The sequence below is a fragment of the Brienomyrus brachyistius genome, chromosome 13 (assembly GCF_023856365.1).
Source record: "Brienomyrus brachyistius isolate T26 chromosome 13, BBRACH_0.4, whole genome shotgun sequence".
NCBI lineage: Eukaryota > Metazoa > Chordata > Actinopteri > Osteoglossiformes > Mormyridae > Brienomyrus > Brienomyrus brachyistius.
Genome location: NC_064545.1, coordinates 16,582,443 through 16,607,263, shown reverse-complemented (window position 1 = coordinate 16,607,263; position 24,821 = coordinate 16,582,443). Strand labels below are relative to the sequence as shown.

The window sequence follows — 24,821 nt, the reverse complement described above, 5'->3', positions numbered from 1 at the left end:
AAGAACAAAACCAAATATCTGGCAGTAAATACATGATCTGCACGTGATTTTAATTGGTAAACAATTGATATTTTTTTGTCCTCTGACCTGTGTGAGTATTTTTTAACCTCTGGTCTAAAGAGTGATATTTCCCATTAATTTCATGTTACTGTAATAACAGCTTGCATGTTCACTGTCAAACTAAGGAAGAATCTAGGAATTTGGGAAAAGTAGTAGTTTGTGACTGGCTGGTATTTTTCTCAATGAAAATTATTTGGAGATGACATTTAGTTGTAAAAGAATTAAATTAATTTGCAGGATAAATAAAGTATAGATTCTTATCTTTCAGTCACCAAATAGTTTACTTTACATAGAGCAAGTGTCCTATTGTAGTTCTTGCTAATGCACAATACAATCTGATTTATTTTTAACATGTAATAGATAAAACGGAATCAGAATCAGTTTTCTTTTCTTCGAAGAGTGTGGCTTCAAAATTGCTCCCTTCTCCAGTGAAACCTTGCTGCCCACGGTGTGTATTTCTGCACTTGTTATTCTGGGATGGGAACGTGCCTCGCAGAGAGGAATGGCAACATTAAAGGGCCCTTTCTGTATCCCTGGCACGCAGGCTCACAGATAGAGAGAGCGATAGAGAGAGCGATAGAGAGAGAGAGAGAGGCCTACTGTCACATCTCACTTAGGACACTTTCTCTGAAGATGCTTCTCTTCAAACTTCTAGAGCTCACAGTTCTGCACGTCTTCTGCCTATTTATACAGTAGCTGCTCACTGCACAATGCAGGCGCTTGCTTAGCTGAAGCACAACCCTTGTGTCTGATTCTCATTCCGGTTCTTCAATCCAGACCATTAGTTCATCTGTTACAGTTATTCGGCATATTCACTGTAACAGGACCTTCTGTCTTGCCGTTAAATTTTCTGGATCGTTCCAGCCTCCGCCTTTCTGCTTGCTTGACTCTGGGTGACTAAGATCACAGCGATGTTCACCCACCAAAAAGACGTAACATAACAGCAGGATGCAGAGGCCAGGGTATGTTTTTTTTTTATTTCTCGTGATGCAGCTTTTGGCCGAATTCAGACATGTTTTTCAAATGAATATTCAACAGCTACCACCCTTCCCCTGTGGCTGGGGGCCGGACAGCAGGTGAGAGATGGCGTTTTCCACTCGAGTGGCTCAGCCCGGGCTGGGAGTGAGCAGTGGGGCAAGCGCCTGCCAGCCTCAGAGGTACCTCGCAGGCTGAATCCATGCTGCATTCACAACGCATTTGCAGAGGTGGACAGAACTGGGCAGCGCAGAAAATCCCTTCTCAGTGCATCATGGGATTTCTAATTAATCATCAGGATCAGACTCGTTTATTTATCGGCAAGTATTTATACCCATGAGGAATTTACTTAGGGATGTCATGCAAAACAATCAAGGACAATCAAGACAATCAATACAGTAAACTATATACGTAAATGAAACAAAATAATGTTGCTAGTTCAGAAAATGTGCTAAGTGTAATGTAACGGAAAGGCCAAAAAACCTAACACCCTCCTTATTTAATGCCCTGAGGTATGGTGTGGTGTGCTTTCGCCGCCTTCGATACGCCTGCCTTGTTCTTGCGATGTCTCCCTGACTTTTCGTCCATTTGTTATTCCAGCATGGAGCCCAAAGGCTGTTTGTGCTTAGAGCGGCTACCCAGGCTGCATAGCTGCATCTTGGCGGAGAAACGAAGGGGAGAGTATGGGGTGGGGTCATGCCAGGAGGCTCGGACTGGGGCGGGGGGTCGGGGGAGCAGATGGGACTGACCGCATGTCTGCGCGGATGGGGGGGGGGGGGGTTAGCTATATACGCTGTCTCGACACTCTCCCCAGCAACCCTCAGGCTAAACTCTGTCATCTGACATGACCTGGGGGGGGGTGGCTGTGTATAGGGCTCAGCAATGCTGGGGAGTCTCTCTCACAGCCAGGGACACGCCACAGGACACCACAGGGGTGTGGTGCCAGGCAGTGCGGGCCTGAACCCCGCCGCTTTGGGGTTAGCATCACCAGGTCATGGTGGCATAGGGGCAGCTGTACTCTGCCTACGGGGAAGCGCACTGGTCACATGCCACGCTGCTGTCTCACACTACATGAGAAAAGGTGGCAGTGTGGAGGGAGAGTCAGGTGACCTAGGTTCACTGAATTCTGAGTGTCCCCCATTCTCCCTGATATGTATACAGTACATTAGTGTCCTACAAATACACGACATTGACTGCAAAGGTCATCAAAATCGAGTTGAAACCTGGTCTCTTAGACTCTGTTTTATCTCGAGACACAATATCTTAGTTCAGCTATACTCAGTTTGGAAGAAAACAGAGTGTGATACTTACAGTAACTACAAGATCCACAATAAAACCAGGGCAAGAAGCCTTTTCCTCAGTTTCTGTGGGCAGACTGGTGCCTCATCCTGCACGGAGCCCCAGCATGACAGACTGACTCCACAGCGAGTCCCCCTGACCCATCACTGCCTCCCTGACCAGCTATAGAGGCTGCACTGCCAATCCAGGCTGCAGGGAACTGCTTACTGCTGGTTCTCATTTAATAGCAGAATTGTTCTGGATTAAGATTTCAAATTTTTAACTTTATCCAAAACATATTCATGTAAACCAAAAATGGTTTTTGGGTTTAGCTGTTCCACCTGAATTTTTCACTTTTTATACTGTATGACTGAAAACAATTATAGTTAATTCAAATAAGAGCATTTATGTAATATTTTGATCTTTTTTTACACCACTTCAAATAAAAAGCAAGCACTTGTGGGCTTATTTAAAGGGATGAGTGGAAACCTAAAGTTGTTCTAAAATGCTGAACCTGAAGATGTTGCCATGGAGAACTGTCCCACAATACATTGCTCTGAACTGTCAAGTGGAACTGGTCAGTTCTCTGGGCTGTATAATTATGTGAGTTTGCCATACTATAAAAGTTGCACTGCAATTGAATTCTTTCTCCATATCATGACTGATCCTGTGCTGTGAAGTCTTGTATGTTTGAAAGCAGAACCACAGAACATCGATGGCCTTGTCTGACTGCGTGGTGGTTAGTGACAGATCGGCATCTCAGGGTGGACATTCGGCAGCAGATTTCGTACAGATTCTCTCAAGCCTCAGCAGAAATATCTATTCCATATAGCAGCTACATAGAGAAGAAGGCTCACCGTCTAACATGATGAAGATGTGGACCATCAGGTGGAGAAGTTTCTGGAACAAGTCTAGTGACTATACGCCTGCTAAGGTAGACATGTACTGTACGTATAACACATATACAGGGAGTCTGTAGAGATGTATCTTGTCATTGTGCTTACATTGGTTTGTGATTATCTCTGGGTCGTGGTGCCGCTGTCCTTTCTCGTGATTATCTCTGGTTCGTGGTGCCCATGTCCTTTCTCGTGATTATTTCTGGTTCGTTGTGCCGCTGTCCTTTCTCGTGATTATCTCTGGTTCGTGATGCCGCTGTTCTTTCTCGTGATTATCTCTGGTTCCTGGTGCCGCTGTCCTTTCTCGTGATTATCTCTGGTTCGTGATGCCGCTGTTCTTTCTCGTGATTATCTCTGGTTCCTGGTGCCGCTGTCCTTTCTCGTGATTATCTCTGGTTTGTGGTGCCGCTGTCCTTTCTCGTGATTATCTCTGGTTCCTGGTGCCGCTGTTCTTTCTCGTGATTATCTCTGGTTCGTGGTGCTGCTGTCTTTTCTCGTGATTATCTCTGGTTCCTGGTGCCGCTGTCATTTCTCGTGGACTATCACTCCTTCCAACAATGAAACCTGGAATTAACAAGGTCATTTCTGCGGATGTTCCTTGTGGGTTGTGGGATTCCTGTTCCCTGAGATCATTCGCTTCCCTGATTGTCTGCAATAGCATTAAGCTTTTGTCTGAGACTCATATATTACCCCAGCAGTGATTGAATCAGGGGGCTTTCAACACATAAAATCCTGTGGAACATCTTGGGCGTTTTCACAGCCGGGAGGAATTATGTTTACTGGCAGAATTATCGGTGACGTGATGAGAATCAATCTCTGAACCACATATGACCCGCAAGGTAGATCAGCAACAGGTACCTACAGAATTACTAAAATCCCACATGCTGCTTAAAAGAAATATCTATGGCTCAACTTTGTTGCCACGATGTATTTGTGAATTATTTTTGAATGAAGAATCATGTTGGGTTTTGCTTGTTCTCCTCCTGCATGCTCTGGTTTCCTTCCTCCAGTTAGGTAAAAACGGTAATATTACATGGCCCATAGCGCGTGAGCGTCTGCCCTGTGATGGACGGCATCCTGTCCAGGACGTCCCCCTGCCTCCAACCATGTGCTTCCCGGCACAGGTTCCAGTCACTCCATCATCCAGTGCCGTGTAAATTGTCATGGAAGGTGGATGGATGATGCAGGGATTTATTTGAGAAATTATATACATTAACATATAGACATGAGTAAACAGTGCAAGTAAACAGTGCAACAAAAATAAAACAGTAATTATACAAATGTTAACTCAATTCAACCTTTACATTTAATAATAACGCAGGAAACACATATTAATGCTATTCACTCAAATAGGGAACCATGCAGCAAAATTTACTTCAAGATATACAGACACCCATATATCACCATAGCATGTCCCCATTGTGATTCACACATCTGCAAGCTGAGGTGCTCTTGGTCTAATTTTGTTAATTATTCTTAAGTATAGAAAAAAAACCCAAAAGGTTCTTGTTTACATGTAGTGTACAGGCTTGTCTGGTCACCCTCAGGAGAAAACAAATACATAATACGCCGATGGCTGTTTTCTAGAAAATCTCTCTCTCTGCCGGGAGGTTTGCTGCTTACAGTCTCACTGCAACAACCGGCCACATTCAGATAAGTCAGTTTATTACTTGCGAGGCAGGTATCTGACTCCTGCACCCTTAATAGCCACATAACAAGGATAGGAAAAACACTCGGCATTCAACCACAACTGTCGCCATCCATCCATCCATCCATTATCTATACTATTCATCCAGTACAGAGTCACAGTGTGTTGACATTTGAGAAAACTGGTCCTCCGCTTTTAATATTGATCTTGGTTTTTGTTTTTTCAGGGGCCTGATGCCAGTTATTAATCATTGCCCCAGTCATGCCTTTATACAAACTTTTATACTTCATCTGTTTCCAGATTAATTTACTTTATACCTCCATAGTCATTGATCATAAACTTTTAATTCTTCAGTCGTGAAACTTGCCTGAAACAGCCATTGATTGCTTAGATTTGAAAATGTTTCGGTAAAATACTTAAAAAGTTTTTTAGAGCCCCACAGGTGAAATATTTAATTATGAAATAGTAAATTTTCTCAGTCATATTATGAACTGGAAAATTAGTTTGCAGGTTTTAAAAAGGAGATCCAACTTTTTGATGGTAATCTCATCACCCCATTATGAGTTTATCTAGGTCGCATAGTAATCCATTAATATCTAATTAATTAATGCTTTCATCATGTCATCTAGATGTTATGGTTTTATAACTTGACAGGAAGGCGTACCAGTGAAATCCCACAAATACTTACGCTTGTTCCTGCATTATTTTTTTCCCCAGAAGAAACTTTCACGCAAAGACGTTTCTTAGAACCCTATACGGTAATGCCTTCATATTCACGAATTTGAAATTTGCGGTACCGGCTATTCGTGAGTCGGTGGTGGACAGCTGAATAGGAATATTTTTGGAGCTTGCTGAAAGATTGCAGAAACTCGACGCATAAACCAAAAACAATACAGAAAATGATTCAGATCACATATAATTATTTAATATATAAATATTACTGATTCATGATATTTGTTAGTTAATTATTGTTAGTGTGTATGTGCATAGATATTAAAAGTCTTGGCCTACGTAGGCTGGGCATGCTTTGTGTCCTTTTTGAACAGGGAGCATCATCTAGTGGGGTCAAAAAGTACATCAAATGGTTCATCAAGCATCATTTTGTCTATCACTACATTGGCACGTTTCGCACACCATCTTAATTTTTCCTTTGCCATTAATTTTCTATTTCTAATAATGGGTCCAAAATGTAGTGCTTCCAGTGCATGCATACATAATAAGCATAATTCAGAAGGTTTGCGTATTATACAACAAGGTCTAGATATTAGTGATGGACAAAATGACACTCCATGAACTATTTGCCCCACTCTCTGTTCAAAAAAGGGCACAAAGCATGTCCCAAGCAAACCAAGAGCACCATCTAGTGGTGTCAAAAAATACAGCAAATGGTTCATGACGCATCATTTTGTCCATCACTGCTAGATAGGACATGACAAAGCAATCTGACAAAAAGTGTACAGTACAGTACCATTTGCATAGAAATAGGTAACACATAGACTTTTTTTGAGACTATACGTGTACATTATGTCTTTATTTATTTGGTCGGTCCAGGACCATATCTGTATGTCTGCATGACATGTAAATCAGGTTTAGTGTTTGGACGTCTGACTATGACCCCTCTTGGATGTATACAGTTAAATATTTGAATGTCTGGCTAGGAGATTTTTTTTTGGATGTCAATGGAGGTTCAGACAGATGGAGGATCCAGTATTGGATGTTCAGAAGACATCATAAAAAGATATCATAAAAACGTTCATTTGGGTTCCTCTGGGGACTACTTTTCAATGCCAGGCAGTGGTTAAAAGACGCATTTTGGACATATCTTTGCTCGGTGGGAATATGGTGATTGCAATTTGTTCAGTGCAATTAATTTGAGTTTCGCCACATGCATCGCTAGCCTAAATTAATTGCAAAGAAATACTTTTGTCCTGCCAAGATTAATCATGAATGAATAAGCTTATAATTCTCCTTCCTTTGTATTCAAAAAAGGGGGGAGAATTACAGAAGAGGTACTTGAAACTATTTAGATAAATAATTGTATTCCATGAACAATATGCGATTACAAACACAAAATTAAGATTTTTTTGTTTAACACAGTGTTGAGAACACAACCATAACGCCATTTCCTGATTCCCACCCAGACATGTAGAAACTCACAGATTTAGGCCTACTTTCTCTTTAGTTAGGAAAAGAGTTTTAAAAAAATCAGAACAGTTATTATTTACAAGCTGAAATGAAATCTAGAGGACAATTGCAAGCAAACTGTTAATTAATTTGCATTTTCAGTAAAATAATCAACAGGCACAGAAAGATAAGAGGGTAATAAAAGAGCAAAGTTAAAATTAGACTGTGCATATTTGCCAAATCTTTTTGTTTGCTGTGACCAGATATCAGGTGGTGCAAGGGCCAGACACCTAAAGGCTGCTTTAGTTTGGCAGACATGCATTTTAATCTTATTAAATGCATTTTAATGGATCTCTCATACACGTGCCACAGAAAGGAATACTGCAGCAATCTGATTTAACATAGATATCTAAGGACCAACAAAGCAATATAGATAAACACTTATCTACAGTATATAAACACTCTGTTGAAACAGACTGAAAAAGGTAACTGTTAATTGTTTTTTTTTGGGTAGGGGGTGGCGGGGTTCTGTGGAGCCCAGTCACAAGAGGTGCACTCTAGAACTGAGCTGTCTACACCTGGCTAAACTCGCACATTTTCCCTTGTCCAGGGGATCCAGAGTACAGTGCTGACATTAAACATGACATTGTTCATCCAGACCAGACTGCTTAAGTTTGTACCACTGGCCAAGAGGGGGCGCTGGCTCAGGTGTTAAGAGCTGGGGATTTGAACCTCGAACCCAGCAGGCTGCAAATGTGAGTGCTTCCCTTGCATCTGTAAAATTGTGGGATTTGGATGGAATGGAATGGAAATACAGTGCAAGAACTGGAATATGAACTCAAATGACTCCTGGGAACTGTGAAGACTAAACAACTAAGTCTCTGTAGGAACTGCAGCAGTGGTGAGCTGATATGTTGTGTGATTCAGGTCCTCAGTGTGGCTGCATAACTGCTGGTTATCACACTTAAGCAATTCAATCTGACTGCCTTTCCCAGCTGTTTCCAACCGAGATCTGAGCTTTCTTAACTTCTGCAAGTTCTGCTGATGTTCTCGCTACGATACAATTTTGCCTCACTGCAGCAAGCTGATGTAGATGAAGATTTCAGGTCACTACCATTCTGTTTCACTACCTGTCCAACCCCCATTCCTGCCTTCTAGGAAAGAAATACAGTAGAGTAGGTTAGGACGTCTTTTATCTGAGGTCAAATCAGTGCATTTTCATTGACAGATTGCAATCAAACTATTATCACTGCTAACACAGATAATACCAGTAGTGTTAGTCTGCAGTGAAAGAATAGTGTGTACTCACTGTCCACGGAAAGGGTGTTATCTTCCTTTCAGGAAAGTGTGTACTCACTGTCCAGGGAAGGTTGCTATCCTTTGCCAAAAGAAACAATATGGTCACTGGTGTACAGAACGTCACCAATGGTTTCCATCACTAAATCAGGACCTGTACTCCACTGCAGACAGCTAAACCAGTCCCCCAACCCCCAGCACCACAAAAATAACCCTGCTCTTGTGCACGATGAGACTCTCCTCTCAGCGGCCGACCTGTGATTTGGACACGCTTCAATAATCCTGGACGGCAGCAGGCAGAGCAGGCCGGTAACTCTGGCCGACAGCCGGCACACAGGATAAGCAGCTCTCTTCCTTTCTCTGGCTTCTTTTGTCTCACATGTACGAGTCTCCAGGCCCGCTTATTATCTCGCTACATGGGCTGCTTACAGGGAAACACTCATCCATGGACCAGCCATGGCCTAACTGACATCCTCCATCCTGGTCACACTTTTAATCACAATTTCCTAAGGATCCCTTTCTACAAATTTCATTAAAAAATTGCTCTTCTTTCAGGACTAAGACTATGCTTTTTTCTGTAATTGCGTTGCCTCATGGGTGAATACAAGTCATCTACTAGTCAAAATCAATTACATAGAGATTACTGGATTAAAGCGTAACTTTTCTTTTGTGTGTTCTGTGCATACGTGTGTGTGATGTAAACCAGTTTGAAAAATGGGCTTGTCTGCTTCCATCGACGAGGATGAACTGAAACCTCCATGACAAACAATGTTCCGTCGTTCCCCGGACAGGCTGCTCATTCCGCTTCATGCGTTTTTATCTCTGCTGGGGAAGTATCTCTACTTCACCCTTTCTAAGGCAGTGCACAAGAAACCAAGCAGTCCAGAACATCGCAAAACTGTTAAAGAACGTTGCCTGGACCTGATTGTAAGCCTGTTGTCTTTTCTTGTCTGCGTGTTTTTGCCAGAGCTGATACCAAAAAGTCCGTCTTTCGTTCCTCGTGACTCAGTCGGATTGAGTTAAACCCGCCTCCACTGGTGCCCAGTCTCTTTCGCCCAGTATATCTGCCACCCACCCTATTTGCCATCCTGCTTGCGAAGGTTCTTACTGGCTGTGGGATTCAGAGAAGCTTTTTTCTCCCATCATCCTTTGCTTATTAGTGCCAAACTAAAAGGTAAACAAAAACACAAGTCTGACAAGACTACAGTCTGTAAAATAAATACCCGTAAATACAATGACTGTATGTGTACTTTTCTAAAAGTGTAAATTAAGGTAAAAGCCATGGGGTTTGTGGCCTGGGCAGCCTTCGAAAAGCCATCATAGTCGCCCAGCCCACACTTATCATGCACCTCCTAAGAGTTTGCAGGTCAAAGGGTCATTCATGCACATCTGACCCAACATTTGACCTTCTATTGAAACTGTAATATTTTTCTTGGTTCTTTCATGTCATGCAGGATTGTAGGGTATATATATATCTGACACGATCACAAGGCATTATGTATTATTTCCAAAATTCTTCATCTTTTCACAAATTCTTTTCACAATTTTCTGCTTAACAGGGCCTTTATTGGTTTCGTTCCTGTTTTTTTTTGTCTGCAAACCGCTGATGACGGCCAGCAGCTCGCACATCATGCCTTTAGAGGTGGGATATTTTGGGGCACTGTAATAATTTCAAAGATGAGACCTCTGGCCTTCTTTGACAACAAACACGAAACAAGTGGTTGTCAAAGCGAGTAAACTTCACCATGAAAACCCGCAGCACGCTGGCAGAATTTTTTTGCATTTATTTAACACACCAGCATTTTACTTCCCTCCAAAATGTGGCCAGAATTTTTCAAGACTCAGATGTAGGAAGAAACCAACCATGAAATGAATAACAGTCAATTAGGAACAACTGGGTACTAAATGCCTCCTCAGTGCCCAGAATAGTTATTAAAGGGTCATCAGTGAACCCGTGTGTGTACTGTATATGCCCTCTCTGGGTCATGGGAATGGTCTGTACCCCTTTCTTTATAAACTTTCTCCAAGCCCTGGAGACAGTCTGTACCCCTGTGTTTATAAACCACCCCTGGTCCCTGCAGATGGCCTGTACCCCTGTGTTTATAAACCACCCCTGGGCCCTGCAGATGGTCTGTACCCCTGTGTTTATAAACCACCCCTGGTCCCTGCAGATGGCCTGTACCCCTGTGTTTATAAACCACCCCTGGTCCCTGCAGATGGCCTGTACCCCTGTGTTTATAAACCACCCCTGGTCCCTGCAGATGGTCTGCACCCCTGTGTTAATAAACTCTCTCCAGGTCCAGGACCCACTGGTTTACACCCCTGTGTTCATAAACCATTCCTGGTCCCTGCAGATGGTCTGTACCCCTGTGTTTATAAACCACCGCTGGTCCCTGCAGATGGCCTGTACCCCTGTGTTTATAAACCACCCCTGGGCCCTGCAGATGGTCTGTACCCCTGTGTTTATAAACCACCCCTGGTCCCTGCAGATGGCCTGTACCCCTGTGTTTATAAACCACCCCTGGTCCCTGCAGATGGCCTGTACCCCTGTGTTTATAAACCACCCCTGGGCCCTGCAGATGGTCTGCACCCCTGTGTTAATAAACTCTCTCCAGGTCCACTGGTTTACACCCCTGTGTTTAGACCTCCTCGATGGTCATTAAGGATTCTGCTATTTTGTTTGCACAGAAGCAGTTCATCTCATGACAGATCAAACTGCGCTGGAGTCTCACATCTCAATATGCTTATAGCTGGAGCTTTCTTTGCTCTGGAGGAATATGGCTTGGCATTTCCTGAGCTGCGGCCACATGTGGAGCTGGGCCTTAGGGTTAGGGTTACATTCAGCTGGGTCTCAGTGTCCTGTACAGTCAGCTAAGCCTCAGGGTTCTACATGCTTAGCTGAGCCTTAGGGTTCTGTACGCTCAGTTGGGCCTCAGGGTCCTGTACAGTCAGCTAAGCCTCAGGGTTCTACAGGCTCAGCTGAGCCTTAGGGTTCTGTACGCTCAGCTGGGCCCCAGGGTCCAGCATGCTCAGTTGGCTGTCACAGGCTTTTTCATGCAATGATTAGACCTTGCTGAACACGAGACTGATAGATTGATTGCACGCTGTCATGCTCTTTTCCTCTCATTTTTATTTGTGTGTTTTTGCATGTATGAGCATGTGATGCGACTGTCATTCATCAGCTCTGCTTAATCCACACGTAAAGGCTCACCTCTCGTTCCTGGCCCCTAATTTGTGGACCACAGAATCAAGCTCAGGCACGGAGGAAGCCCCGTGGGGATCTGGATATAGAAACCACAACAAAGCAGCATGTTAGTGCTCTCCTCCGCAGCATCCTGGGGATAATGATGCTGTTCGACTGGCTTCCTGTGCTATTCGGCTGGGATGAGCGCACTGGCAGGAAGTGGTTCCCATCCTGCATGGCGACACGCTGAGGCGTCTGAGGGGACAGAAGCTATGATTTCTGCTCAAGCTGTGGGAACGAGAGGCACCACGGAAAAGGGTAGATGTTGCTGTTCTTGCTGTTGTTTCTGTGGGTGTTTTCACATATGTCTGCTTAAAAAATTTACGGCTAAGAAAAGTTCACTTCTTAGTACCTGTATATAATTTCACTGTTACCAACCTTAGATTACTACTAGTAATATAGCAACTCAGACTACGTCCACACATTTCTGTAAACACTTGTCGTATACAGGGTTATGGGGGTGTAGAGCCCACAGGCACAAGGCAGGGAATAGTTCAGGGTGGGTCGCAAACCCATCTCAGGGCAGACACACCGGTCATTTACCAATTAACCTCAGCATGGTTTTGGACCATGGGGGGGAAACCCAGAGGAAACCCCCCCGACAACACACACAGAATCATGGTGGACACTCAAACCCAGGTCCCGAAGGTGTGAGACAACATTGCACCACTGTCCCTCCCCTCTAAGACCACACACAGGGCACTAATTTTGACTACAAAATTGATTATATCGACCACTGTTATGTATCTGGTATTACTTTAAATGCGAGATGTAAGCATTGTCCACTTACTGATGATTAATCACATTTTCATTGTTCCTCTGCTGATTGTTGATTTTAGCAACCAATGCAGGATAGAGTTTTGCAATGATAATGAATTCAGTTCTTGCTTACATTTGGTCATTTTTAATTAAAAATCACCCTGCAGTTATTATCCGGGCTAAACGGTCGGTATGTAGGGGCCCGGCATTCTGTGCTGGATTAGCCTTCACATTAGATACTGATAGTTAACATCACCAATAGTCCATGCGGGCCAGTTAAACAGGTGATTAGTGTAGCTTGCAACTTCATCAGTGTTAGTCTGTGACTTGTTACAACTGTGGGATGTATTTGAATAATGGCGTCCAGCTTAAGAGTGACAGCAAATCAAAGCTAAGTTATGTGGCTAAGGGTTTGGGTAATTGGGACAATTTAGCTTCTTGTCACCAGATCTGCAAAAATAATTACAGATGCTGTCTGATGCCCGCTCTCATGTAGTCCTGGGAGGTCTAAGCTTTCCATATGCAGGGGGGGAGGTGAGATGTGGAGACAGAGATTAGCTCCTGGAGACTAGCTATGACATGACGGCATAGCGAGCTGGTGAGCCTTGGCGTCACGCCTATTGGCCCGGCGTGCCATTGCTGCCCCGTGCCGCGGTTGCCCATGTGCCACACCTTCATTTATTAGGCCATCGGCATGTCATTCTCGGGCCTGAAAACAGGAGCTGGGCACAGACAGACGGCGGAAAGGCCGCGGAGCTGTTCTCAGAGGCGCACCGATAACGCCGCCCCGCAGACCGCAGATACAATGGGCCCCGATAAGGCCGACTTATCATAAAAGTGACTTCCTTTGATGGATGAATGGGAAGGTCCATCCCCCTCAGAGCCAGTGAGGTGCCGTCGGCACTCCATGTGGTGTCCATGTGGCTTTTTTTTGATGGGGGAGGGCGTCTTGAAGATTAGGAATGCAGCTCCTTCAGGTCAGTGACTGTGGCAGAAATTGGGCCCTATGTCACCCTCGCTTCCCCGCCCCATTTGTGTGTCGCTCCGGGCGATTAAGGGAAGCCCTGCCAGTCGGAAGCCCTCTATTCACATTTCTAAACAGACATTTTCACAGCTCCTTACACCGCAAACATGCTATTACCTCATCCTGCTTTCCAACTCAGTGGCACTTCATGTGCTATAACTACTCCCCCACACTAGGGGGTGCCGGGCTCACCTATCCATCCTACACCCATTTTTTCTATGTCCCACATGTATATAAACACAGCATCCATAAGTGTGGAATCCAGCTAACACGCGGCTGCAGGTGGGTGTGATGCACTGGTCGATGCAAACTCGGGTCTGAAAACAAAGACCACGAAAGCTTATTCCCCAAAACCCTGGGACACCAAGACCCCCCCCCTCCCTTACCCCCAGTAGCCAGGCATTCTGAATCACTAAGCCTCTTACTGCCGGATATTCCTCCAACACTGAGGGCTTAGCTGAGGTACAAGGAGCCGAACAGCGTCTTCGTAAGTATCACATGTTCTTCACCCATCGCATGCTGGTTGTTGGGACGTGCAGAGCGTGGCTGTGAAGGAGGACAGTGAAAGTAGAAGCTGGGAGGCTTTTAGCTGCACTGCAGCAGGGAGTCTGGCGCGCAGCACAGACCACTGGCGCAGCCACGCAAGCGTCCCTCGAAAATCTCCTACCAACTCGTCCGTACAGAAGCGCCCGTGTAGGATTCGGCACCCATGGTCCCCATCACCCGCCCGCTAACGCCGCTTCCTGCAGGAGAAGAATGAAGGCAAGCTTTTGTTCCACTTGGCTTGCTTAAATGGCTGATTGTGCTAATTGATTCCTGAAATGAGCTCATTTATCCTCCTCTCGCACCGGAAGGCGTCTCGAAGCGAGCGGCGCTCTGTCGTGACCCGGAGCATCACTGATGCTGCCTGTCGCTTCTTCAGGCTCCCAAATCAAGGCGGCCTGCATTACCTGCACTGTCGATAGACAGTTTAATAGCAGATCATTTTATCCAAAGTCATTTACAAAGGGCACAGTTCATTCCAGCTTGCACATCTGAAAACTTAATGAAGCTATTTTAATGTACATTACTTCATTCAGAAATACAAGTCTCTTTCTTTTTAATTGAATTTAGAATACAGAACTGGTTTAAATGGGGTGGACAGATAGGAACTGAAGGATCTCAAACTGAAAAGCTTCCCCCGGAAGTGTGAACACTAAACTGCAGGCCTACAGGAGCCTAACCACCATGTTAGGGGTTTCTGACCCACTACTGCATGGACCCCAGTTCATCCCACATATCTATTCTATTCCACCATAATTACACATGATTTAACTAATTATATGCTCATCAAGCTGTTGATTAACTTTGTCAGGCGTTCTACCAGGAGCTGTCCTGCAATGCCACCAATTGCATGTCGTTCTGGTCTGCAGGGCTGATTCTGAGTGCCAAAGGCCCATGACTGAAATGAACGTGACCAAGAGTCCTCCACCAGAATGGCACGTCTCCAAAGAGGCTGGAGCAGGATGGCGAATGTTTAGCTATGCCTGATGGTTCTCTGGCTGTCGCTGTAGCCTGCACAACATGACCCCCCCCCCCCCCAGTGCACTCAGGCCAAATATAAACTGGGTCTGACCGCCGTTATGTTCCATTGGCTTCGCATGCAGATTAATTTGCACGACCGATGTGTTATTCAGAAGAGGCTCTGAAGAAGGTAAAGGCTGTGTTGACACTTGTATTCTCCCTGCCTGCAACTTGAAAGGGGCTGTGATGTAAACAGACGTGCAGAGAGACAGCTGTTGGTCTGTGTGTGAAGCCAGCACCTTAGCTATGCATGGCTTTGTGCACATATTATGCTGGATCCCACAATTCAGTGGCCGCCGAGAATGAAAAAAAATTCCTCTTCTGGCCAGTAGGTGGTGCACAGTGGCCAGGCATCAGCCTGCCTCACCCACTGATAAAATATAGAAATGGGGGACTGACAAGGGAGAAAGAGAGAGAGAGAGAGAGAGAGAGAGAGAGAAGGAGGGAGAGGGAGCGAGAAACCTATCTTCATTGTTAAAGAAAATGCAATTTCGCTTGTGGGCCGGAGAATTCGTTTTTTTCCGTTTGCTTTTGCCGTGTTTGTTGTCTCGCGTGACGCCTCGCCTGTTTCGTTGTCTCAGAGGGTCACCCAAAATAACACACGGGGAAGGTTTTTAAGGGGCGTATTCACACTCTTGGGCCACACAACCAGCAAATTTGCCTTCAGTCCAAGGGCAGTTTCATCATGCACTGAGCCTCTAGAAATGATCGTGTGGATTAAAATGCTGTAAACAGCATGAATCTGAACGTAACCCTGTATATGTACAGCTGATGCATGCTTATTTGCAACTCAGATTTTAAGACAATTTACAATTCTGATACATTACTGTGCATTTCAGTGCTCACATAAAGACAAACAAATTGGTTCAATCAAACTGCATTTTCCCCTATCAGTACTTTGCTCATGCATTAAATCTTGCTTTTTAAAATGCCCACCATCAACAAGGTCGCCATCACTGTCATCTTAAAGAAAATGCATAACATGGTACTAAGTGGCCTAATTGGATGATTTTGTGTGTGAAAAAGGAGATGGTCGAGCAAGGGAGGAGAGCGAGTGAGAGAAATGGAGAGAGAGGGAGGGTGGGAGGGAGGGAGGAGGTGGGGAGGAGCGGCAGAGACACACACGGAGCACCACCGCGCGGCAGTACGCTGCCTCAGCTGTCACCTGCAGCCACCTCCACCACCACCGACCCCAGCCCCCCGCGACGGGCGGCACCGTGGCAGCTGTGCCCCCGCCTTCCTCCTGAGAGTGCCCCCACACCACTGCCGCCCGCAGCAGCCCAGAAGAGACACTCCCCACCGGACAGGAGCCGCCGGAGCAGGGGCCGAGCGGAGCAGCAGTTGCGTTCGGCCGTCCCGCGTGCGGTCTAGCCTTTGCCCCCCCCAGGCGACCAGGGGAGGGAGACAGCGAGAGAGCGGGGCTCGCCGGCAGCTCTCCGCGCCAGCTGTCATCTGCATCCGCCTGCGAGGTTGCTCACGCCCAGAGAGTGCTGCGGGGGACCGTGGTGGGATTTGCCTGCTCACACACAGCCTGATTGAGCACCCCGTTTACTCGCAAGCTCCGTCTTCTGGGGGTGGGATGCTTGTCCCCATATCCACAACTGGATGGAACCTGCTTACTCTCACCATCTGCATGCACTCCCTGTCGATATGAGACCCTGAGTGGCTCCCACTGCCGCTACTGCTGGATAAATAAGTTTGCCATTGTGTGGGGAACCACCGATACAGGTAAGTGCTCCGCTGGCATCCTTCTCCGTTCTGTGTCTGTGCTTCGCACCTGCCCCTTGTTGCTTTGTCTTTCCATCTGTGCATGTGTGAGCTCAGTGATCTCCATCCGGTCGGAATGAACATGCTGGCATTGTGGCGGTTCAGGAAATGTGCCCCTCGACCAGCTCCCAGTCGCCTGATTGTGTTGCATGGCTTCTTCACTGATATTCATTTCTCATGCAGTGCAGGTCATCACTCGTGTATTTATTAATTTTTTGGCAAGATACCTTGCAGATACTTGGTTTTGAAGTCTTTTCCCGAGATTATATGAGTTTGAGCAAAGGTGTGAAGAGACTGAAAAACTGGAACAAATTTGAGGCTTGCCCCAAACACGAGGAAAGGCTACATATTTTTTTTGGTCCTTCTTCTGACAGCTCCTGGATTTGATTAAATCCCACCCCCTTCCCCGGGTAGATCACACAATTTGTGCGAGCAATCGAGCATGCCCGGCTTAGCACACATCCCAAAATAGCCTTTTCTAACCGCTTGCTGTCAGACCACCCTGACTGCTCTGTAAGCGGGTATTCTGAGGAGGGGTCCTTCCTATGCCAGGGGCTGCCCTCTGAGCTGTAAACGGGCATTCTGAGGAGGGGTCCTTCCTATGCCAGGGGCTGCCCCCTGCTCTGTAATTGGGCATTTTGAGGAGGGGTCCTTCCTATGCCAGGGGCTGCCCTCTGCTCTGTAATTGGGCATTTTGAGGAGGGGTCCTTCCTATGCCAGGGGCTGCCCCCTGCTCTGTAATTGGGCATTCTGAGGAGGGGTCCTACCTTTGCTAGGGGCTGCCCTCTGCTCTGTAAGCGGGCATTCTGAGGAGGGGTCCTTCCTATGCCAGGGGCTGCCCCCTGCTCTGTAATTGGGCATTCTGAGGAGGGGTCCTACCTTTGCTAGGGGCTGCCCTCTGCTCTGTAAGCGGGCATTCTGAGGAGGGGTCCTTCCTTTGCCAGGGGCTGCCCTCTGCTCTGTAATTGGGCATTTTGAGGAGGGGTCCTTCCTATGCCAGGGGCTGCCCTCTGCTCTGTAATTGGGCATTTTGAGGAGGGGTCCTTCTTATGCCAGGGGCTGCCCTCTGCTCTGTAATTGGGCATTTTGAGGAGGGGTCCTTCCTATGCCAGGGGCTGCCCTCTGAGCTGTAAGCGGGCATTCTGAGGAGGGGTCCTTCCTTTGCCAGGGGCTGCCCTCTGAGCTGTAAGCGGGCATTCTGAGGAGGGGTCCTTCCTATGCCAGGGGCTGCCCTCTGCTCTGTAATTGGGCATTTTGAGGAGGGGTCCTTCCTATGCCAGGGGCTGCCCTCTGCTCTGTAAGCGGGCATTCTGAGGAGGGGTCCTTCCTATGCCAGGGGCTGCCCTCTGCTCTGTAAGCGGGCATTCTGAGGAGGGGTCCTTCCTATGCCAGGGGCTGCCCTCTGCTCTGTAAGCGGGCATTCTGAGGAGGGGTCCTTCCTTTGCTAGGGGCTGCCCTCTGCTCTGTAAGCGGGCATTCTGAGGAGGGGTCCTTCCTATGCCAGGGGCTGCCCTCTGCTCTGTAAGCGGGCATTCTGAGGAGGGGTCCTTCCTATGCCAGGGGCTGCCCTCTGCTCTGTAAGCGGGCATTCTGAGGAGGGGTCCTTCCTTTGCCAGGGGCTGCCCTCTGTTCTGTAAGCGGGCATTCTGAGGAGGGGTCCTTCCTATGCCTGGGGCTGCCTTTTTTCTTCGCCTGACGAATGTGGCACCGGTCTTATAACTCACACGGAAAGGGATGCAGCCAGGTGCCGCCCAAGCTGGGCGAGGTTTGCATCCTGCATGCCAGCTGAAAGATAATTACACGGAAAATAAGAGCTAACTATCCAGCCCAATTTCCCGACTCTAATAAAGCATACATCCTTTAGCAGCACTGTTAAATCTCCGTTTTTTTCTGCTAGTTAGAGTTTCAGCCATTCCAAGCTTTTTCATTTTTTCCACGTAGGAGTTTAAAGAAAACAAAATGTATTTTCTTTAGAAAATATGACCTTTGATTCAACTTAACCTGCATGCAACAGTAGCATAATGCAAGGTTTTGTAACGGCCAAATTGTTAAGACATATTTGACAACAAATAAATGAGAGAATACACACACATTTGCTGTTTGCATGTAAACTAGTGCATCCGCCCGACTTAATGAGTCTCGGTATCTTAGGGTCTCTAGCTGCTCTGCTCGTATCTAGTTATGCGTTTATAAAGCCACTCTACTGGACCGCAGTTCAGAAGGGAGGGAGCTATGATGGAAGGGAGCAGACATTGAATATTTACTCATGTGATCGTGTTAAGTGTCTCACACTAGGGATCCCCTTCTAGGATGAGAGCCAGCAAGATTTGCGTTAAGTGCAAACAGCAAACCGTGTCTCCTTAAGCGATACGGCGGCAAAACCATGTCCAGTTTGATTTCTGAAGGTGGTGGTTTCAGTTCAGACACTGTGCTGCATTTCATATGGTGAATTATGACGGGGCCCCTGGGATCATTATGACCAGGCCCCTGGGGTCATTGTGACCGGGCCCCTGGGATCATTATGACCGGGCCCCTGGGGTCATTGTGACCGGGCCCCTGGGATCATTATGACCAGGCCCCTGGGGTCATTGTGACCGGGCCCCTGGGGTCATTGTGACCGGGCCCCTGGGATCATTATGACCAGGCCCCTGGGGTCATTGTGCCATAGCTGAGGTTCACACTTTGGCCGGAAGCCGTTGACTGCAGGAGGAGCACAATTCATTCAGCTCCTTTTCAGACTTATGCATGTGCTGTTGTGTGAAAAGCCATTGAAGAGTCATAAGATCCAGACCCTAATTAGGGTATAAGTCTTCTTTCACTTTATCTCGAATGTGTGCAGCCTTGTGTGTCATTTTGTTTCTCTAAAGCCTGTGAAAGACTGAGTGTGTATATATTATTGCTGCTCTGGCTCTTTCTGTGCATCTGCAAGTATACTTTTTGTTTGTATTTAAACCACATTTTCCCTTTGTAGAGCAACGTGACTAGCCATGAGGAAAGCTGCTGATTTTCTGGTATTCTTCGCAGTCCATTGGGACATATAGTATTGGCAGCGTGGCAGGATCACATTTAACAGTCTGCCGGCAAGGACATCGCCTCACGCCACTCAGGGCTGCCTTTCCCGACACTGAAGGGTCCGCACACATAAAACCACGGCTGGAAAGTGCTCCAGTACAGCTGCCCCGCTCTCAGAAACTCTGACTGCACATTGTCCCCCATGGTTTCTGCCCTAATCCAGAGCCTGCAATCCTATGTTGTGAAGATTTGCAAAGGAATGTTTACAAAGAAATTGGCAGATCCAGTGAAGAAGAGAGAAAGTACAGATTCCAAAAAAGAGCCAAAATTAGCCACTGACTCTCAAGCACGGAATCCAAACTTTTCTACAGCACTAAAAAGCAAAGTCAAAAAAATCTCCAAATGCTCCTCCGTGCGGAATATATCCCTGACAGGCAAGAGAGGTAAAAATATCCCTGCGTCACTATCGCCAACATTTAGTTACCGTGTAGCGATAGCTAACGGACTCCCAACAAACCGACATTCGCTTAACAATGAAAATTTTCCTCAAGACGTTTTATCAATCGACAGCAGTTTCTCTGACTCTTTGAGTGACGTAAAACTACGGCGCAGATCCGATGAGCACCAAGCTTTTATGATGCCAGTAAGGAGGAACAGGAAGAGCCTGATCAGTCTGGCTCCCTCCGACGGGAGCTCAGAGGGAGAGCGGGTGGAACGAACCAGCCTGCAGACGCTTCGACTAGGAGCCTTACGCAAACTAAGGAAATGGAAAAAGAGCCAAGAATGCGTTTCTTCTGATGGAGAAGTGAGCAACTGGAGAAAGTCACTAGGCCTCCGGAGTAAGTCCCTGGATAGAGCTGCAAGAAATCAGAAGGCAGCCTCCTTCGAGCCTGCCTCCAGCTCGACAGGATGCATCAGCCAGACCCAGGACGTCATGGAGATGATCTTCAAGGAGCTCCAGGGAATCAGTCAGATTGAGACAGAGCTCTCCGAGCTTCGAGGGCACGTCAACGCCTTGAAGAGCTCCATTGATGAGATCTCCAGCAGCGTGGAGGTGGTGCAGACTGAGATCGAACAGTTGCGTTCGGGCTTTGTGCAGTCCAGACGGGAGACACGTGACATACATGACTACGTCAAACAAGTTGGCCAAGATAACAAAGCCACTTTGAAATTTGTCAATGTGCCAGAGGATAAAATGGAAAAAACGGAGAATCTCATTTACCAGATTTTAAAAGAGAAGATGGGCTTCAGTGACCCACAGAAAGTGATAAGGATTGACCTGGCCTATCGTCTGGGGCATCAAAGAGACTGTCCCAGTGCCAAGCCCCGACCAGTCATTGTCATATTCTCTACACCTCAAGACAGGGATTTAGTTTTAAAAAAATGCTACAAGCTGAAAGGCACGGGCATCTCTATCTCCACCGACAGCCTCGTCCGAGAGACGAAAGAGAGGAAAGACAAAGGCATGAGCACCTCGCAGACATATGAAAGCATGGACATCAGGGTCTCCACTAAGGAGAAAACAAACCTTGAGGACTGGGACTCCATGGACAGTGATAGGGAGTTTGAGGCTGACCTTAACCGCAACAAATACTCAGTTGTTTCTAAATCATCACATAAGAGTAAATCTGACAAGAAGAAGTCCCACCATTCCCACAGCAAGTCGGCAGATAGGACAGCGTGTTCGGGCCCAGCGCCGTATGTCGACGACACCTATCAATCAGCTATATATGAAGACTCGGACAAACAAACAAAACCGTACTACTCTGACTTGACCCCGATTTGGCTTTCTCAGAGCGAGTACTCAACCCCAAAACTAAGTCGCTCCGAATCAGACTGCTCAAAGATGTGCCAGTCATACTCGGAAGATTTTTCTGAGAATCAGTACTACAGCAGGACCAACGGCTGTTCCCTTCTCTCCTCCTCTGACCAGGAGCTTTGGCAAAGGAAGCAGGAGGACATGGCATCCTCCTGGTATGCAAGCCCACCCAATCCAACCCTGAGTCAGGAAAACCAGGCGTACACAGAACCAAACGGGGCAGAGACCACAGAAACAGTCGACAGCGGCGTGAGCAATGGGCTCGTGTGTGTCTCGGCTGACAGAAGCCACTTCAGTGGCTCCCAGCTGTCACTGCAGGGCGATCTGTCACCTTGGAAGGAATGGCCACATCTGGAACAAGGGGCGGATTCTGGGTTGGATGCCTCAACTGAACAGAACATAGTATCAGAGGTCAGCAGCCCATTCGACCTAAGAGTCAGCGCAGGATTCCCCAAAAACATTACTAAGTGCCAAGAAGTGGATTTACAGTTTGAAGGAGAAAATTATATGACTCTCGACAGCACCCCTTCTACGTGTCCTGGCCTTGAGAGTGAAACTGCGAGTCAGCCAGACGCTCAGAGTGATCCTTTTCCAGATATTGACACAAATAACTTTTACATAAATCCGAGCAAGTCCGCAACTATGTATCACAGCCAGACTGAGATCAGACAAGAAAAAACTGAACAGGTTCCAAAATCATGGCACAGCCGCCTCAGCATAGACCTCACGGATAAAACGTTCAGCTTCCCAACATTTGGGTCAACCCTTCAACGGGCTAAATCGGCACTGGAGGTCGTGTGGACCAAGAGCTCACAGAGTGTGAATGCTCCTGAGGAGCCTAGTAACTCCACCTTCATGGGGCGGATCAGGTCATTGTCCCAATCCACAGCGAACGGCTCCAGCACAACCATAAACTCAGACGTGTACACAGAGCCGTGCTACTACAAGGCAGACGAGGGGGACTATGGTGAGCAGGCCGTGGACAACGAGACGCATTACGTGGAAGTGATGGAGCAGGTGCTGGCCAACTTGGAAAACAGGACAAATGCAAATGAGCCAGAAGAGGAGTATAAAGACTACAGCATTTCTCAGGAGGGAAACTATGTTCTGGAATATGACTGCAGCTTAGATGAGCAGTATGACGATGAATATAGTGAGGGCTGTGATGATGACCCAGCAACGGAAGACTACACAGAATCTGAGGCGACAGCTTACATGGAGGAACCGGAACAAGCTGAGGACACGGCAGCACGAGAGGATGAAAACCAAAACCTGCCGGCAGCAGCCGTGGTCGAGACCCCTCCGAAAAGGAGGATACGACCAACATTCAAGGAAGCGGCACTGAGAGCCTACAGGAAACAAATGACAGAGCTGGAGGAGCAGATTCTGGCAGGAGGTAAAAGCTGGTCGCATACTGGTCACATACTGGTCACATGTTGGTCACATACTGGTCACATACAGGTTTTACAATATATATCGGTACAGTAATGTTTCCGAATACCTTCAGAAACAATAAATCGCAAAAATCATGCTAAATAATTTGTAGACTATGCTTAAAATGTTGCAATGCAAGCAGGTTTTGAACATTTTACTCGAAGTGAGTTTTTAAGACAAACACGGTGACGAAAATTCATATTCAGTTTTTCATTTTAAATGCATCATACTTCAGAGGGAATATTTCTTGCCTGAGATGAAACCCCAGATTCTGTAGAATGGAAGCTTCCATTACAGGCTAACATCAAACAAACAGGGCCACAGTTGTCTACCGTTTTTTTTTTCATGCGCTCTATCTGATTTGAGGTGACAAGCAGGATGACTTGAGGCTGTTAGTATCTGGCATGTGTGAGCTTTTCACCCTCTACCCGTGGAATGTATGTTTATATATTCAGGTCCTACTCTTAGCTTGAGAGTCCTCCCCCTCTATTAATCTGATTGGATGCTGTGAAGGTTCCAAGTGACTGTTCTCTCCTCCTAGCGTGGGCATCGCTGATTGCTATAGCATGATGGAGTGTTGTAGTGCTACCGGTGATTCAGATATTGTGGATATGCATCATTTAACTGGATGCTGAGGTCATCGCCGCAGGTGGCCAGACTTCTGGAAGCACCAAGTAAATTATATGGCGTGGCCAGTATCTTAGCGCCCATCTCGCTTCCACTTTTACATGCGAGTGTGTCGGAGTCCGTGTGTGTGTTCGATCACCTACAATGGCCCAGCCACACAATATTCTAAGTGCAATTTCGCCCTCTATTCCTGGATTATCACGTTTTTTGCCATTTTAATTGTGGCACTTTTTCACCAAAGTTGAAATCATGCTCACAAAAATCACACGTAATGTCGCTGAAGTGTTTTATTGGACCCAGTAGACTGTGCTGTCATTGTGACAAACCCACACTTCTTAGACACCTCAGTAAACAGCTGTGCTTGGCAATGAGATGAAGACACCCTTTGTTTGCTGCCTAGCACAGTCTGCACAGGCTGATCCCGTGACATTAACAGTTAATGTACAGAGAAGCTCACGGCCACAGATGTTGGGGGGCATTGCCTGTTTGAATACAGAGAGGCATCGAGCCCCGGGTCATTGGGTTCTGAGGCCTGCAGGAGCAGCTGACCCCCCCGGCCACACCATCGTACAGGCGGGTGGAAACACAAGTGGCCCAGATTGTAGCTCTGGTTTAATATTTAAAAACAGAATCTTGAATGATTTGGGTGATGAGCACAGTTTGTGTGAAGAACCTCTTCTTGAACCAGATTTGTGTGTGCAAAGCTTCCATGTATTTTGCACTCATGGAGAACTATGATATCTGTCTCTTTGGGGGGGGGGTTTGCTAGCCCATTGCCACTCTTCCCCCTGTAATTTAATCCAGCTCAATGCGTCAAGTTCAGTCCGTTCTTCAGGGTTTCCCCTATTTCTCGGTCCTTCTTTCTGGTCCACAGGGAGCCGCTGCGATTTGGCATATTTCTGTTCCAGTGACGCATGTCGGAGTTTAAGCTATTAGAGATTAGAAAGCTGTTTGTTAATAGGTCAGTGTTACATGACCCCTCTTTGGTTGGTAAAGTGACACCACAGAAAGATGTACATTATTGTGTAATACAATGAGATTTCACAATGTTTTATGGTATATCAGGTGTTCTCAGACTAAACGGAGCAGAGTCCTCTGGGACCTGCTGAGCTACATATTGGTCACATTAATTTTCCAGACAGACGTCGGTGGATCTTGGTCTTTATTGCTGCTGATTTTTTTTCTCTCGTGATACTTGTTGAGTGTAGCTTTGCATCATGTTATCAGTCAATTATTGTGCTCTGTATTCCTCATAAGCATACAGATTCTGGGGTTTCCGAAAAATAATCACACAG

General features: G+C 46.6%; 1 protein-coding gene across 3 annotated transcripts in view; it reads left to right on the top strand.

The window, feature by feature from the left end:
* Nucleotides 1–15,957: 15,957 nt before the first annotated feature.
* LOC125706219 (protein unc-13 homolog C-like) overlaps nt 15,958–24,821 on the top strand; it is a 73,267-nt gene continuing 64,403 nt past the window's right edge. For all 3 annotated transcript variants that reach the window (XM_048972802.1, XM_048972803.1, XM_048972801.1), the window contains exons 1-2: nt 15,958–16,595; nt 19,606–22,861. In XM_048972802.1, the coding sequence (XP_048828759.1) occupies nt 19,849–22,861 (3,013 nt within the window). In that variant the 5' untranslated portion in view covers nt 15,958–16,595; nt 19,606–19,848. The remainder of the gene's footprint in view (nt 16,596–19,605; nt 22,862–24,821) is intronic.